We start from the raw sequence: 17,204 nt of genomic DNA on the forward strand, positions 1-17,204 counted from the left end.
TAGGAAGAAGGTACTCTGGTCAGATGAGACAAAAATGTAGCTTTTTAGCCATCAAGGAAAATGTCTGGCACAAACCCAACACCTCTCATCACCCGAGAACACCATCCCCACAGTGAAGCATGGTGGTGGCAGCATCATGCTGTGGGGATGTTTTTCATTGGCAGGGACTGGGAAATTGTTCAGAATTGAATGAATGATGGATGGTGCTAAATACAGGGAAATTCTTGTTTCAGTCTTCCAGAGATTTGAGACTGGGACGGAGGTTCACCTTCCAGCAGGACAATGACCCTAAGCATACTGCAAAAGCAACACCCGAGTGGTTTAAGGGGAAACATTTAAATGTCTTGGAATGGCCTTGTCAAAGCCCAGACCTCAATCCAATTGAGAATCTGTGGTATGACTTAAAGATTGCTGTACACCAGCGGAACCCATCCAACTTGAAGGAGCTGGAGCAGTTTTGCCTTGAAGAATGGGCAAAAATCCCAGTGACTAGATGTGCCAAGCTTATAGAGACATACCCCAAGAGACTTGCAGCTGTAATTTCTGCAAAAGGTAGCTCTACAAAGTATTACATTTGGGGGGGTGAATGCTCAAGTTCTCCGTTTTTTTGTCTTATTTCTTGTTTGTTTCACAATAAAAATATTTTGCATCTTCAAAGTGGAAGGCATGTTGTGTAAATCAAATGATACAAGCCCCCCAAAAATCTATTTTAATTTCAGGCTGTAAGGCAACAAAATATGAAAAATGCCAAGGGGGTAAATGCTTTCGCACGCCACTGTATGTCACACTAGAACTGTACCTGTTGTGTAATGAGCACAAATAAAGATGGCTGTAAATTGTATTACTTTATTTATTCACCTCGGTCTTAATTTAGCTGGTCAGTTTATTGTCTTAGCATAAAACATGCTGTATGCCTCACATGACAATTTAATCTGACCTGCTAATGTGGCTCCTTTCACCTAAAAGAGCCCGTGGCTCTTTATTCAAAATTGGCCTTGAACCATGAAAAAATACCAAACTAATAATGTAAAGCCTAAAAGTAGCATACCGTTACGTCAGATGGTGGAATGTGATCACAAATAAATATTTACCTGACAAAAAGATTGCTCATATTTGGGTAGGTTAAAACACATTATGCTATTAGTAATAACTTTGTCACCAGATAATATAGCTTACATGAAAATGCCTGCAAAAATGCATATCTTCAGTAAATGTATTTTCAAATGCACAACTATGTATTTCAGACTTCAAATAAATAGTTGCACGGGCAAAACTGAGAAAAAGTGGAATAATGTACAAAGTATGGAGAAAAACAGCTCGCTGACACAAGCACGCTAATTACCCTATAGTTTAGCCTGTTTTAAGGAATATGAATTGTTCTACTGACTTACATTAGCTATTGTGAAAGACCAAATAAATTAAACAGATGTGTGGTAAATGTGAGTTAGTCATAGTTGGAGCTAAAAATGCTGACAGGAGACTGCACTTGAGCCTATTTTAATTATTGTTTATTGAGGATATTTTGGTTTGTTTTGAAGCGTATTTCTTGCAATTCTACATAGTGTAACTTGACGCATGGCATATTTTGTTCAGGCTTTTTCATGATAATATTAATAGGGAAAATAAAGGAGAATATTTCCATAAATGTTTATTCGCTAACAAATACTGTATGTTATAATGTTGAAATGTATTTGACCCATTAATGATGAATTTACATATGTCAGAAAATCATTGACATTCAGCAGCTGAGCTACTTCCCAAGCAGTCTTTTTTTGACTCCTTGACTAGAGAATGTTGTAGCTCAGCCACTGAATGTCATAAAGGCGAACAATATCCTCATGTGCATCAGAATCATGTCTTTCTTGTGAAATTTGCACTTGTTTCAACCTGTTAGGGATAGGGGGCAGTATTTTCACGGCCGGATAAAAAAGGTACCCGATATAATCTGGTTACTACTCCTGCCCAGAAACTAGAATATGCATATAATTAGTAGATGTGGATAGAAAACACTCTAAAGTTTCTAAAACTGTTTGAATGGTGTCTGTGAGTATAACAGAACTCATATGGCAGGCCAAAACCTGAGAAGATTCTATATAGGAAGTACCCTGTCTGACAATTTGTTCTCCTACTAGGGCATCTCTATCAAAAATACAGCATCTCTGCTGTAACGTGACACTTTCTAAGGCTTCCATTGGCTCTAGGAAGGCGCCAGAAAGTGGAATGAGAGCTCTCCAGTCTCTGGGCGAAAAACAGCAGGGGTTTTTGTGAGTGGTCCTTCTGAGAACAATGACACTGGAGCGCGCATGCACGAGACGACTCCATGTTTTACTTTCAGTGTTTGAACGAATACAACGTCGCCCGGTCGGAATATTATCGCTATTTTACGAGATAAATCGCATAAAAATGTATTTTAAACAGCATTTGACATGCTTCGAAGTACGGTAATGGAATATTTTGATTTTTTTTGTCACGAAATGCGCCGGCGCGTCACCCTTCGGATAGTGACTTGAACACACGAACAAAACGGAGCTATTTGGATACAACTATGGATTATTTCGAACCAAAACAACATTTGTTGTTGAAGTAGAAGTCCTGGGAGTGCATTCTGACAAAGAACAGCAAAGGTAATCCAATTTTTGTTATAGTAAATCTGAGTTTGGTGAGTGCCAAACTTGGTGGGTGTCAAATTAGCTAGCCGTGATGGCCCGGCTATCTACTCAGAATATTGCAAAATGTGCTTTCACCGAAAAGCTATTTTAAAATCTGACACCGCGATTGCATAACGGAGTTCTGTATCTATAATTCTTAAAATAATTGTTATGTTTTTTGTCAACGTTTATCGTGAGTAATTTAGTAAATTCACCGGAAGTTTGCGGTGGGTATGCTAGTTCTGAACATCACATGCTAATGTAAAAAGCTGTTTTTTTATATAAATATGAACTTGATTGAACAAAACATGCATGTATTGTATAACATATTGTCCTAGGAGTGTCATCTGATGAAGATCAAAGGTTAGTGCTACATTTAGCTGTGGTTTTGGTTTTAGTGACATATATGCTTGCTTTGAAAATGGCTGTGAGATTATTTTTGGGAGGGTACTCTCCTGACATAATCTAATGTTTTGCTTTCGTTGTAAAGCCTTTTTGAAATCAGACAATGTGGTTAGATAAAGGAGAGTCTTGTCTTTTAAAATGGTGTAAAATAGTCATATGTTTGAGAAATTGAAGTTTTTGCATTTTTGAGGTATTTGTAATTCGCGCCACTCTATACCATTGGATATTGGTGAGGCGTTAGCATCGCAGAGTTAAGTCATTATAGATTGCTTTATATAATCAAGATACATATTTGCTCCTTCAAAATCTTAAGGTAACAAGAGGTATGCTTTTGCACTTTTCTTTAACAAGAGGTAGGGCATACCCTGACAGAACCCCTCAATTCATGCACTGATGATGACAATAAAAGGATGAGTCAAAGTAAGGGTCCATACAATACATACCTAGACACGCCTCCTTGATTTCTGTCTTATCTGTCCGCTGAATGATCTTCACCACAAATATCACAGCCAACGGAGTGAGAAATGAAATCGCCTGTGAGGAAAACAATAAGAAAAAACAATCTAGACACATACAACACACATTGCTGTCAATTACAGAAACTCTTAATCATTTCACAAAGAGGTCCCCTAAAGCATTTTCTTTCCACTGGGAGTGTGCAGTGTGACATCTACAACGAAGAGTTTTAATCCAAATATTGCTAAATGAGCTGCCACCAACAAGGTTCTTTTGTCACGATCATCGTAATGATTGGACCAAGGCGCAGCGTGAGTAGCGTTCCACATCTTTATTATAATGTGAAACTTTAGCGAAATACAAAAACAATAAATGAATCAAACGAAACCGGAAGACAGTGAAATGCAAACAGGCACCTTCACAAAAACAAAATAATATCTCACAAACACAGGTGGGAAAAATGCTACCTAAATATGATCCCCAATTAGAGACAACGATTCCCAGCTGCCTCTATTTGGGAATCATACAAATCACCAACATAGAAATAATAAACTAGAACCCCACATAGAAATAATAAACTAGAATACCCCCCAGTCACGCCCTGACCTACTACACCATAGAGAAACAAGGGCTCTCTATGGTCAAGGCGTGACATCTTTATTGTGCTCTGGAGTCTCCTGCACTAAAGGGATAGTTCTGTTTGGTGTTCAGTGGCTGTCATTCCATAGGAGACTTGGGCCATCGCAGCTCCCAGGTAATTATTTCTGCCTCAAAAAGTTTTAATTACTTTCGGCCCCAAATCAATAATCCTTCAGGATCTGCTGTGGATACAAAAACAACGGTTGTATTTGATTCTTAAGATGTGTAGCACATTGATGTGCACAGCGCATTTAATTTCCCTTGAGATAGAGATCCTTGGACTTTCGACTCTTATTCATCGTATCAGTTTAGCAATCTCTGTCAAAATGACTATCGCTCTCTGGCAATAATAACCTCACCAGGGAGATCATAGCAGGTCTATGAGAGGACAGACTGAGTAGGGCTCTTTAAATTCTGGGATGATGGATAACTATGGAATAGGTACAGGATAGACACAGCCCTGTCTGGGTGCAGCACAAAAGTGATAGAGGGAGAAGCAGAGAGTGTGTATTGTTGCTTTGTCAACACAAATGTGTAATTTTGTAATGCCAATTTAAAAATGCATTTGAGAGTGTTTTTTATTACAGTCTTTCTTGCTTTTTACAGAAGGCTTCCCTTTATGGTTTTAACCTTATTCAGTGTGTATCGGTGAACAGCAATAAGCAGCTGCTTGCTATGCGAACGTTTGAGGGTTCGTTGGAAAAGTATTTCAGGATGTCATCGTGATTAAGGAGAGATTTTCAGGGAGAGATAGAGAATATTAAAAAGTACTTGACATTTCTTAAGAGGTTACCCTCAGTTACCAAGAGCAATTGGTAACTGAAATCAAAATAATTTTGTTAATTTCCCATAAGAGTTCCTAGAAAGATAAGGCATGTGCGTGTAAGCATTCATCCGTGCTTGTGTATGTTTGGTTTTGATTATGAGGTAGGTGAAGGAGTCAAGCGCAGGAGAGCAGAGATGTCCAAGGAGCGTCTTTTAATAGGCAAGTCCACAACAAAAAGACAGGTACAATACCAATAACAACGCCCACAACAAAAAGAGAATACAGTTACTTACGGACGGAGGAAAAAACAACGCTCCTCAAACTTATACACAATCAGTATATACGTGAAATAAACTGAGGCACAACCTCAACGAGCAACCTGAGACAAATAATCCCTCACAAACCTAAGCAGGCAACAGGGGTAAAATATACACACAGAAATTAAAGCAAATGAAACCAGGTGTGAAAAAACCAAAGACAAAACAAACGGAAAAAGAAAATGGATCGGTGACGGCTAGTAGGCTGGCGACGCCGACCGCCGAGCACCGCCCGAACAGGGAGAGGAACAACCCTTGGTGGAAGGCGTGACAGCGTACTTGTGTGTGTCTGTGTGTATGTGTGCCTGAGTGCATGCATTTTAGGATGTGAGCCTGAGGCTCTGTACTATTATAGTTGTAGATCCTGGTAAATGCCAAAGATATTAGCGCTCATGACATCATGGAGGAGAAAATTGTATTTTCCATCCTGCCTATTTTAATTTCCAGACACATTTTCCTCAGTTCAGGGACATGCTCAGATGGATGACCTTAGAGAGAGCTAGTGTCTGTCATCAGAGATGCAAACACTTTCCCTGAGATACCGGGTTGCGTCCCAAATGGCACACTATCCACTTAATATGGGCCACTATTTTTGACCAGGGCCCATAGGGCTCTGATCAAAAATAATGTACTATATAAAGAACAGGGTTCCATTTGCAATGCACACACTGTATATTGACCCCTCTGAAGGCAATCTTTCATTCACTGACGTTTTATTGCACTAAGTTACTAAATTAAATTGTGAAATTTGCCCACCAAAGGATAGAAATCACCAGTAACACACATTATAACACTGTAAATTAAACACTAAGCATGAATTTCCAATGATATAATATTCTACCAATTGGATTATGGTATTTTACCATTACTCATATATTATAAACTCAGCAAAAAATAAACATCCTTTTTCAGGAACGTCTTTCAATGATAATTAGTACAAATCCAAATAACTTCACAGATCTTCATTGTAAAGGGTTTAAACACTGTTTCCCATGCTTGTTCAATGAACCATAAACAATTAATGAACATACACTGTGGAACGGTCGTTAAGACACTAACAGCTTACAGACGTTAGGCAATTTCAGGTCACAGTTATGAAAACTTAGGACAATAATGAGGCCTTTCTACTGACTCTGAAAAACACCAAACAAAAGATGCCCAGGGTCCCAGATCATCTGCGTGAACCTGCCTTAGGCATGCTGCAAGGAGGCATGAGGACTGCAGATGTGGCCAAGGCAATAAATTGCAATGTCCGTACTGTGAGACGCCTAAGACAGCGCTACAGGGAGACAGGGTGGACAGCTTATCATCCTCGTAGTGGCAGACCACGTGTAACAACACCTGCACAGCCGAACATCACACCTGCGGGACAGGTACAGGGGGGCAACAACAACTGCCAGAGTTACACCTGGAACACACAATCCCTCCATCAGGGCTCAGACTATCCGCAATAGGCTAAGAGAGGCTGGACAGAGGGCTTGTAGGCCTGTTGTAAGGCAGGTCCTCACCAGACATCACCGGCAACAACGTTGCCTATGGGCAAAACCCCACATTTGCTGGACCAGACAGGACTGGCAAAAAGTGCTCTTCACTGACGAGTTGCGGTTTTGTCTCACCAGGGGTGATGGTCAGATTCGCGTTTATCATCGAAGGAATGAGCGAAACATCAAGGCCCGTACTCTGGAGCGGGATCAATTTGGAGGTGGAGGATCCGTCATGGTCTGGGGCAGTGTCACAGCATCATCGGACTGAGCTTGTTGTCATTGCAGGCAATCTCAATGCTCTGCGTTACAGGGAAGACATCCTCCTCTCTAATGAGGTACTCTGTAAATGTGGTACCCTTCCTGCAGGCTCATCCTGACATGACCCTCCAGCATGACAATGCCACCAGCCATACTGCTCGTTCGGTGCGTGATTTCCTGCAAGACATGAATGTCAGTGTTCTGCCATGGCCAGCGAAGAGCCCGGATCTCAATCCCATTGAGCATGTCTGGGACCTGTTGGATTGGAGGTTGAGGGCTAGGGCCATTCCCCCCAGAAATGTCCAGGAACTTGCAGGTGCCTTGGTGGAAGAGTGGGGTAACATCTGGAAAATCTGGTGCAGTCCATGAGGAGGTGATGAACTGCAGTACTTAATGCAGCTGGTGGCCACACCAGATACTGACTGTTACTTTTGACCCCCCCCCCCCCTCTCCCCATTTGTTCAGGGACACATTATTCCTTTTCTGTTGGTCACATATCTGTGGAACTTTTTCAGTTTATGTCTCAGTTGTTGAATCTTGTTATGTTCATGCAAATATTTACACCTGTTAAGTTTGCTGAAAATAAACACAGTTGACAGTGAGAGGACGTTTCTTTTTTTTGCTGAGTTTAGCTTATGGCTCTTTCGTTATATGTGAGTCATTACATTGATGATAATAGCTTACTTCCTGTAAAATAGATAGGTCTTCTCACGTCTGCTCCCGCTCCCCCTCTCTGGCGCTCGAGATCGCCAGCCTGCTGATCATTATGCACACCTGTCACCATCGTTACGCGCATCAGCACAATTGAAGCATCAGGGAGTTTTTTGGTTTTATTGGTGACATCGGGTCCAGGTGCCGCTGCCGAAGCAACCGGGGATTTCTCAGCTGGCTCATAAGGCTCCCATACCTCAGCTGGCTCGAGAGCCTCACAAGCCTCAGCCGGCTAGCCAGGCTCCCGCGCCTCGGCCGTCTCTGATGACTCGGCCGCCCATCAGGCTCGCCCAGGTGTGACACCGGGTGGTGCCTGTAGAGGGGGGATACTGTCACGTTTACCTGCTCCCCCTCTCTGAAACTTGAGGTTGCCAGGCTGCTTATCATTACGCACACCTGTCACCATCGTTACGCACATCAGCGCTTCATTGTACTCACCTATACTCATCACATTATTAATTACCTCCCTTATATCTGTCACTTCCTCAGTTTCTTTCCCGAGTCAGCATTAACCATTCTGGGCTAGGGGGCAGTATTTTCACGGCCGGATGAAAAACGTACCCAATTTAAACAAGTTAGTACTCTGGCCCAGAAACGAGAATATGCATATTATTAGTAGATTTGGATAGAAAACACTCTGAAGTTTCTAAAACTGTTGGAATGATGTCTGTGAGTATAACAGAACTCATATGGCAGGAAAAACCTGAAAACAATCCAAGCAGGAAGTGAAAAGTCTGCGATTAGTAGTTTTTCTTTTGATTCTCTATCAAAGATCCAGTGTCTGTGGGGTGACGTTGCACTTCCTAAGGCTTCCATTGGCTGTCTAAAGCCTTCAGAAAGTGGTTTGAGCATTTTCCTGTCACTGGGCAGAGTATAGGAGCTCAGTTACTGAGTGGTCTGCCTGGCAACGAAGGGATTGGATATGCTCGGTCCCGCGAGTGCACCCCTCCTTTTTCTTCTTGAATGAATACGCTATTGTCCGGTTGGAATATTATCGCAATTTTACATTAAAAATACCATAAAGATTGATTTTAAACAGTGTTTGACATGCTTCTAAGTACGGTAATGGAACATTTTGACTTTTCGTCTCTCGTTCCACGCTCGCGCCCTTTGGATAAGTGATCTGTACGCACGAACAAAACGGAGGTATTTGGACATAAATATGGATTATTTGGAACAAAACAACATTTCTTGTGGAAGTAGCAATCCTGGGAGGGCATTCTGACGAAGATCAGCAAAGGTAATACAAGATTTCTAATACTAATTCTGAGTTTAGGTTGCCCCGAATTTGGCGGGTGTCTGAATAGCTCGCTGTGATGGCTGAGCTATGTACTCAGAATATTGAATAATGTACTTTCTCTGTAAAGCTATTTTAAAATCTGACACAGTGGTTGCATAAAGGAGTTGTCTATCTATAATTCTTAAAATAATTGGTATGTATTTTGTCAACGTTTATGATGAGTATTTTTGTAAATTGATGTCCACATTCACCGGGCATTTTGGTGGGAATACATTTTCTGAATATCACGCGCCAATGTAAAATGCTGTTTTTGGATATAAATATTAACTTTATCGAACAAAACATACATGTATTGTATAACATAATGTCCTAGGAGTGTCATTTGATGAAGATCGTCAAAGGTTAGTGCTTCATTAAGCTGTGTTTTGGGTTTTATTGACACATGTCCTTGCTTGGAAAATGGCTGTGTGATTATTTTTGTCTATGTACTCTCCTAACATAATCTAATGTTTTGATTTCGCTGTAAAGCCTTTTTGAAATCGGACAATGTGGTTAGATTAACGAGAAGTGTATCTTTAAAATGGTGTAAAATAGTTGTATGTTTGAGAAAGTTGAATTATGACATTTTGTTGGTGTTGAATTTTCCGCCCTGATATTTCACTGGCTGTGTCCCACCTAGCCCATAGAAGCTAATGTCATTATGTGTCCCTTGTCCAGACACTGTTCGTGTTTTGTTTCCTGTCTGTTTATTCATTGAAAATACTAACTCCCTTTACTTGCTTCTCTTCTCCCAGCATCTGTATTTACTGGTCTACATGTAAAATGCACATGAATGGGTACAGTGCCTTCAGAAAGTATGACGTGGTAAGGTTGGACCCAGGTGCAGAAAAAGGGATGACCCGGACGGTGGAACTCCCGCAGCATCGAAGGGTCCAATACGTCCTCCACCGGCACCCAGCATCTCTCCTCCGGACCATACCCCTCCCACTTCATGAGGTACTGAAGGCCCCTTGCCTGACGCCTCGAATCCAGTATGGATCGAACTGCATACGCCGGGGCCCCCTCGATGTCCAGAGAGGGCGGAGGAACCTCCCGCACCTCAGACTCCTGGAGTGGACCAGCCACCACCGGCCTGAGGAGAGACACATGGAACGAGGGGTTAATACGGTAATCGGGGGGAAGCTGTAACCTGTAACAAACCTTGTTCAGTCTCCTCAGGACTTTGAATGGCCCCACAAACCGCGGGCCCAGCTTCCGGCAGGTCAGGCGGAGGGGCAGGTTTCGGGAAGAGAGCCAGACCCGGTCCCCCGGTGCGAACACCGGGGCCTCACTGCAGTGGCAATTTGCGCTGGTTTCCTGGTGCCCCACGGCCCGCTGAAGGTGCACATGAAGGTCCCATGTCTCCTCAGTGTGCCTAAACCAGTCATCCACCGCAGGAGCCTCAATCTGGCTCTGATGCCAAGGCATCAGAACCGGCTGGTACCCCAGTATGCACTGGAAGTGGGAGAGGTTAGTGGAGGTGTGACGGAGCGAGTTCTGGGCCATCTCTGCCCAGGGCACGAACGTTGCCCACTCCCCCGGCCGGTCCTGGCAATAAGACTGCAGAAACCTACCTACATCCTGGTTCACTCTCTCCACCTGCCCATTACTCTTGTGGTGAAAACCCGAGCTAAGGCTGACCGAGACCCCCAGACGTTCCTTGAATGCCCTCCAGACCCTTGACGTGAACTGGGGACCTCGATCAGATATTATGTCCTCAGGCACCCCGTAGTGCCGGAAGACATGTGTAAACAGGGCCTCCACAGTCTGTAGGGCCGTAGGGAGACCGGGCAAAGGGAGGAGAAGGCAGGACTTAGAAAACCGACACTACCGGTGCCACCAGGCAAGAAGCCGGGAGTATGGGGGTGTGATCCATGGGCCGCTCCTCTGTGTCATACATCTGGGTCAGTACGTCTGCCTTCACATTCTGGGAACCTGGTCTGTAGGATAGGGTGAAAACAAAACGGGTAAAAAACATGGCCCACCTTGCCTGGCGTGGGTCTCCTCACCGCCCGGATGTACTCCAGATTGCGGTGGTCAGTCCAGATGAGAAAAGGGTTTTATGCCCCTTTCAAGCCAATGTCTCCACGCCTTCAAGGCATTGACGACAGCCAACAGCTCCCGGTCCCCCACGTCACAGTTTCGCTCCGCCAGGCTGAGCTTCTTTGAAAAGAAGGCACAGGGGCGGAGCTTTGGTGGCGTACCCGAGCGCTGAGAGAGCATGGGTCCTATCTCAGCCTCGGACGTGTCCACCTCCACTATGAATGCCAAAGAGGGATCCGGATGAGCCAGCACAGGAGCCGAGGTAAACAGAGCCCACGTGACCAAAAACACCCGCCTCAGCCGACCACTGCAAACGTACAGGTCCCCCCTTCAGCAGTGAGGTAATGGGAGCCGCTACCTGAACTAAGCCCCGGATAAACCTCCGGTAGTAGTTGGCAAACCCTAGAAACAGCTGCACTTCCTTTATCGTGGTGGGATTTGGCTAATTACGCACGGCTGAAATGCGGTTACTCTCCATCTCCACCCCTGAAGTGGAAATGTGTTACCCTAGGAAGGAGACGGACTGTTGGAAGACCAGACATTTCACAGCCTTGACGTACAGGTCATGCTCCAACAGTCGACCAAGCACCCTGCACACCAGGGACTCATGCTCGGCGTGTGTAGCGGAGTATATCAGGATGTCATCAATATATACCACTACACCCTGCCCCTGCAGGTCCCTGAAAATCTTGTCTACAAAGGCCTGGAAGACTGATGGAGCATTCATCAACCCGTACGGCATGACGAGGTACTCATAGTGCCCTGAGGTGGTACTGAAAGCAGTCTTCCACTCATCTCCCTCCCGGATACGCACCAGGTTGTAAGCACTCCTGAGATGCAATTTGGTGAAGAAGCGCTCCCTGTGCATTGACTCAATCGCACTGGCTATGAGAGGTAGCGGGTAACTCTACGTAACAGTGATCTGGTTGATACCTCGATAGTCAATACATGGGCGCAGACCTCCATCCTTTTTCGCAACTCGAGGAGGCAGGTAAAGTGGAGGGCCAAATGTACCCCTGCCCCAGGGATTTGGAGACATATGTTTCCGTAGCCGCCGTCTCCTCCTGTGACAGGGGATACACGTGACTCCTGGGAAGTGCTGCGTCTACCAGGAGATTTATCGCACAATCCCCCCCGTCGATGGGGTGGTAATTGAGTCTCCTTCTTTTTACAGAAGCCGAGAGCCAAATCGGCATATTCAGAGGGGATGCGCACGGTGGAGACTTGTTCTGGACTTTCCACCATAGTCGTACCAAAGGAAACCCCTAAACACCTCCCCGAGCACTTTCGTGACCACCCCGTGAGAGCCCTCTGTTGCCACAAAATAGCGGGGCCATGACAGGCCAACCAGGGTAGGCCCAGCACCATGGGAAACGCAGGAGAATCAATAAGGAAGAGACTGATTCTCTCCTTGTAACCCTCCTGCGTCACCATGCCCAGTGGAGCGGTGGCCTCCCTAATTAGCCCTGACCCCAATGGTCGACTATCTAGGGTGTGAACTGGGAAGGGCATATCCACTGGAACAATAGGGATCCCTAAACTATGGAGAGCGCGCAACAGAACATTGTACTGTCTACACTCGGTTTGTTGTTTATATGAAAAAGTTTTCATTAAACTGATTTTAATCACAACTAAAGTTTTGTTGCTAAGGATTCCACGAAGCGGTTAGCCTTTACGGCTGGGACTGCAAGTTTGTGTTCTTTTTTTTGCGTGGATTCCGCGAATGCAAGCTGGCTGTACTACAGACACCTGTCGTCATTGTGGGAAAGACTCATTGTTATTTTTTTGTAAAACAACTGGTTGCTGTAAAGAGCCAACCTGGATACTAAGGAGATCCCGAGGGAAATTGACGAGTACCAACAGCTTTACGCTATGGAGAAACAACATACTCCATCATGGAAAGATCCGACAACCTCACAAAATAACTAACACGACAAAAAAGAAAAACAGATTCATCTACAGACACGGATGATTTACTTACCATTGAGTAGGGGCTAGTGCTCTGGCTGGAATCCATGAAACACTGGAAAAGTTGTGTGAGGAGGTAGCAGGGCTGAGGGGAAGTTTGGAGTTCAGCCAGAGTAAAATTCTCACGCTCAAAAGAGAAAATAAGACACTCACAGCCAAGGTAAAAATCGATGTATGTTTATTATGAGAATTTCTGTTTTGTTGAGTTTCACGCTCAGCAATTTCCCCTGATGTTGTTTGAGACAGTGGATTACTAAACAAAACGGAGGATTTTGGATATAAAGAGGGACTTTATCGAACAAAACAAACATTTATTGGGTAACTGGGAGTCTTGTGAGTGTAACCATATGAAGATCATCAAAGGTAAGTGTTTAATTTTATCGCTATTTCTGACTTTTGTTACACCTCTACTTGGCTGGTTACTATTTGTAATGATTTGTCTGCTGGGCGCTGTTCTCAGATAATCGCATAGTTTGCTTTCGCCGTAAAGTATTTTTGAAATCTGACACCGTGGTTGGATTAACCTGTCTGGGCAAGGTGGGACGTTTGCGTCCCACCCTAGTCAACAGCCAGTGGAATCGCGTCGCGCGAAATACAAAACCTCATAAATGCTATAACTTCAATTTCTCAAACATATGACTATTTTACACGATTTTATAAATACACCTCTCCTGAATCGAACCACGTTGTCCGATTTCAAAAAGGCTTTACAGAAAAAGCAAAACATTAGATTATGTTAGCAGACTACCCTGCCGAAAAAAATCACACTGCCATTTTCAAAGCAACTAGATGCATCACAAATACACAAAACACAGCTAAATGCAGCACTAACCTTTGACAATCTTCATCAGATGACACTCCCAGGACATCATGTTACACAATACATGCATTTTTTGTTCGATAAAGTTCATATTTATATATAAAAACAACATTTTACATCGGCGCGTGACGTTCAGAAAATATTTTCCCTCAAATGCTTCCGGTGACTCAGCGCTACAATTTACAAAATTACTATTCGAAAACATTGTTAAAATGTAATATAGTCATTCAAAGAATTATAGATTAACATCTCGTGAATGCAACCGCATTGCCAGATTTAAAAATAACTTTACTGGGAAATCACACTTTGCAATAAACAAGGTGGTATGCTCAGAAAAATAGGCTAGGCAATACATGTTAGCGCCATCTTGGAACCATCTAATATCAAAAATACTATTGTAAATATTCCCTTACCTTTGATTATCTTCATCAGAAGGCACTTCCAGGAATCCCAGGTCCACAACAAATATAGTTTTGTTCGAAAAAGTTAATAATTTATGTCCCAATAGTTCCTTCTTGTTAGCGCTGTACTGAAGCGCGCGGGACTTGTCGTCATGAATTTGCAAAAAATATATATTTACGTTCATTCAAACATGTCAAACGTTGTATAACATAAATCTTTAGAGCCTTTTTCAACCAGAGCTTCAATAATATTCAAGGCGGACGATTGCATTGTCTTACTAAATGTTTCGGAACAAAAGGTTTCCCATGGGCGCCCGCGTCATAGTAGTAATAGCCTCCCTGTGACCAACTTCCCAAGCCTCTCTTTGGGTCAGTTTCTACCATAGAAGACTCAAACCACTTTGTAAAGACTGTCAACATCTAGTGGAAGCCTTAGGAAGTGCTAAATGATAAATAAGTCCCTGTGTGTTTCAATGGCAAAGGTTTGAACTGATTCACATCAGTTCAAACATCAGATTTCCATTTACTGTTAGGATTTGTCTCAGGGTTTTGACTGCCTTATGAGTTATGTTATACTCACAGACACCATTCAAACAGTTTTAGAAACTTTAGGGTGTTTTCTATCCAAATCTACTAATTATATGCATATTCTAGTTACTGGGCAGGAGTAGTAACCAGATGAAATCGGGTACGTTTTTTATCCGGCCGTGCAAATACTGCCCCCTATCCCCAACAGGTTAAAGAGAAGTTAATCTTTAAACCGATGTATAACACTTGTATGTTTTATGAATTTCTATAATGAGTATTTCTGTTTTTCAATTTAGCGCTCTGCAATTTCACTGGATGTTGGCCAGGTGGGACGGTAGCGTCCCACACCCCCTAGAGAGGTTAAGTAAATCAATCAAACATTTATTAACCCCTGTGCGGCCTCACATCCAGCGAAAAATCATATCGCCATTAGCATAACAAAATTTAATAATTATTTTTTTTCATTTTTTTTTTCTCAAATTATACCGTTTTATAGATACACCTCTCCTGAATCGAACCACGTTGTCCGATTTCAAAAAGGCTTTACAGCAAAAGCAAAACATTAGATTATGTTAGAGGAGTATATCGTAAAAGTAGCCACATAGCCATTTTCCGACCAACCACATGCATCACAAATAACCAAAAAACAGCTAAATCAGCACTAACCTTTGACAATCTTCATCAGATGACACACCTAGGACATCATCTTACACAATACATGCATTATTTTGTTCAATAAAGTTCATATTTATATATAAAAACAGCATTTTACATCGGTGTGTAACGTTGACTAACTATTTTCCCTCAAATGCATCCGGTGAAACAGCGCTACAATTTACTAAATTACTATTCGAAAACATTTTTAAAATGTAATATTGTCATTCTAAGATTTATAGATGAATATCTCTTGAAAGCACCTGTAATGCCAGATTTAAAAATAACTTTACTGGGTAATCATACTTTGCGATGAAAGGGGATGCGATACTCTGAAGAATAGGCTAACGTTACAGGTCAGCGCCATCTTGGAACAATCGCATATCACATCTAGTCTTGTATACTATTGTCAATAATCCCTTACCTTTGTATTGTATAACATATCGTCCCAGGAGTGTCATCTGATGAAGATCATCAAAGGTTAGTGCTGCATTTAGCTGTGGTTTTGTTTTTTGTGACATTATATGCTAGCTTGAAAGATGGGTGTCTGATTATTTCTGGCTGGGTACTCTGCTGACATAATCTAATGTTTTGCTTTCGCTGTAAAGCCTTTTTGAAATCAGTGTTCCGCTAGCAGAACGTCTCGATGTAAGAGGTTAACCTCTTGTCGTTCGCCTAGGATGGGGGCGCTACAGCGATTTAAAAAAAAAATTGTGCCCATTTTAACCTCTCTAGGGTAGGTGGCACCAAATCGTCCCACCTACGTAACAGCCAGTGTAATCCCGTGGCGCGTTATTGAAAAACCTCAAAAATGCAAAAACTTAAATTTTTCAAACATATGACTATTTTACACCATTTTAAAGACAAGACTCTCCTTCATCTAACCACACTGACCGATTTCAAAAAGGCTTTACAGCGAAAGCAAAACATTAGATTATGTCAGCAGAGTACCCAGCCAGAAATAATCAGACACCCATTTTTCAAGCTAGCATATAATGTCACATAAACCCAAACCACAGCTAAATGCAGCACTAACCTTTGATGATCTTCATCAGATGACAATCCTAGGACATTATGTTATACAATACATGCATGTTTTGTTCAATCAAGTACATATTTATATCAAAAACCAGCTTTTTACATTAGCATGTGACTAGCATTCCCACCGAACACTGCCGGTGAATTTACTAAATTACTCACGATAAACATTCACAAAAAGCATAACAATTATTTTAAGAATTATAGATACAGAACTCCTCTATGCACTCGATATGTCCGATTTTAAAATAGCTTTTCGGTGAAAGCACATTTTGCAATATTCTCAGTAGATAGCGCGGCATCACAGGGCTAGCTATTTAGACACCCAGCAAGTTTAGCACTCACCAAAGTCAGATTTACTATAAGAAAATTTTTATTACCTTTGCTGTCTTTGTCAGAATGCACTCCCAGGACTTCTACTTCAATAACAAATGTTGGTTTGGTTCAAAATAATCCATAGTTCTATCCAAACAGCGGCGTTTTGTTCGTGCGTTCAAGACACTATCCGAAAGGGTAAATAAGGGTGACGAGCATGGCGCAATTCGTGACAAAAAAATTCTAAATATTCCATTACCGTACTTCGAAGCATGTCAACCGCTGTTTAAAATCAATTTTTATGCAATTTTTCTCATAAAAAAGCGATAATATTCCGACCGGGAATCTGCGTTTAGGTAAACAGACGAAAGAAAATAAAGCATTCGGTCGACTCGGGCACACGCCTAAGCCCATAGTACTCTGATCGGCCACTTGCCAAAAGCGATAATGTGTTTCAGCCAGAGGATGCCTCGA

At 42.6% G+C, this 17,204-nt stretch overlaps 1 protein-coding gene across 1 annotated transcript in view; it reads right to left on the reverse strand.

The window, feature by feature from the left end:
• Positions 1–17,204, reverse strand: part of LOC106579442 (phospholipid phosphatase 4) — a 76,176-nt gene that overhangs the window by 48,655 nt on the left and 10,317 nt on the right. The window contains exon 3 of the mRNA XM_045701936.1: positions 3,497–3,587. Within this exon, the coding sequence (XP_045557892.1) occupies positions 3,497–3,587 (91 nt within the window). The remainder of the gene's footprint in view (positions 1–3,496; positions 3,588–17,204) is intronic.

Source organism: Salmo salar, chromosome ssa19 (genome assembly GCF_905237065.1).
Source record: "Salmo salar chromosome ssa19, Ssal_v3.1, whole genome shotgun sequence".
Classification (NCBI taxonomy): Eukaryota; Metazoa; Chordata; class Actinopteri; order Salmoniformes; family Salmonidae; genus Salmo; species Salmo salar.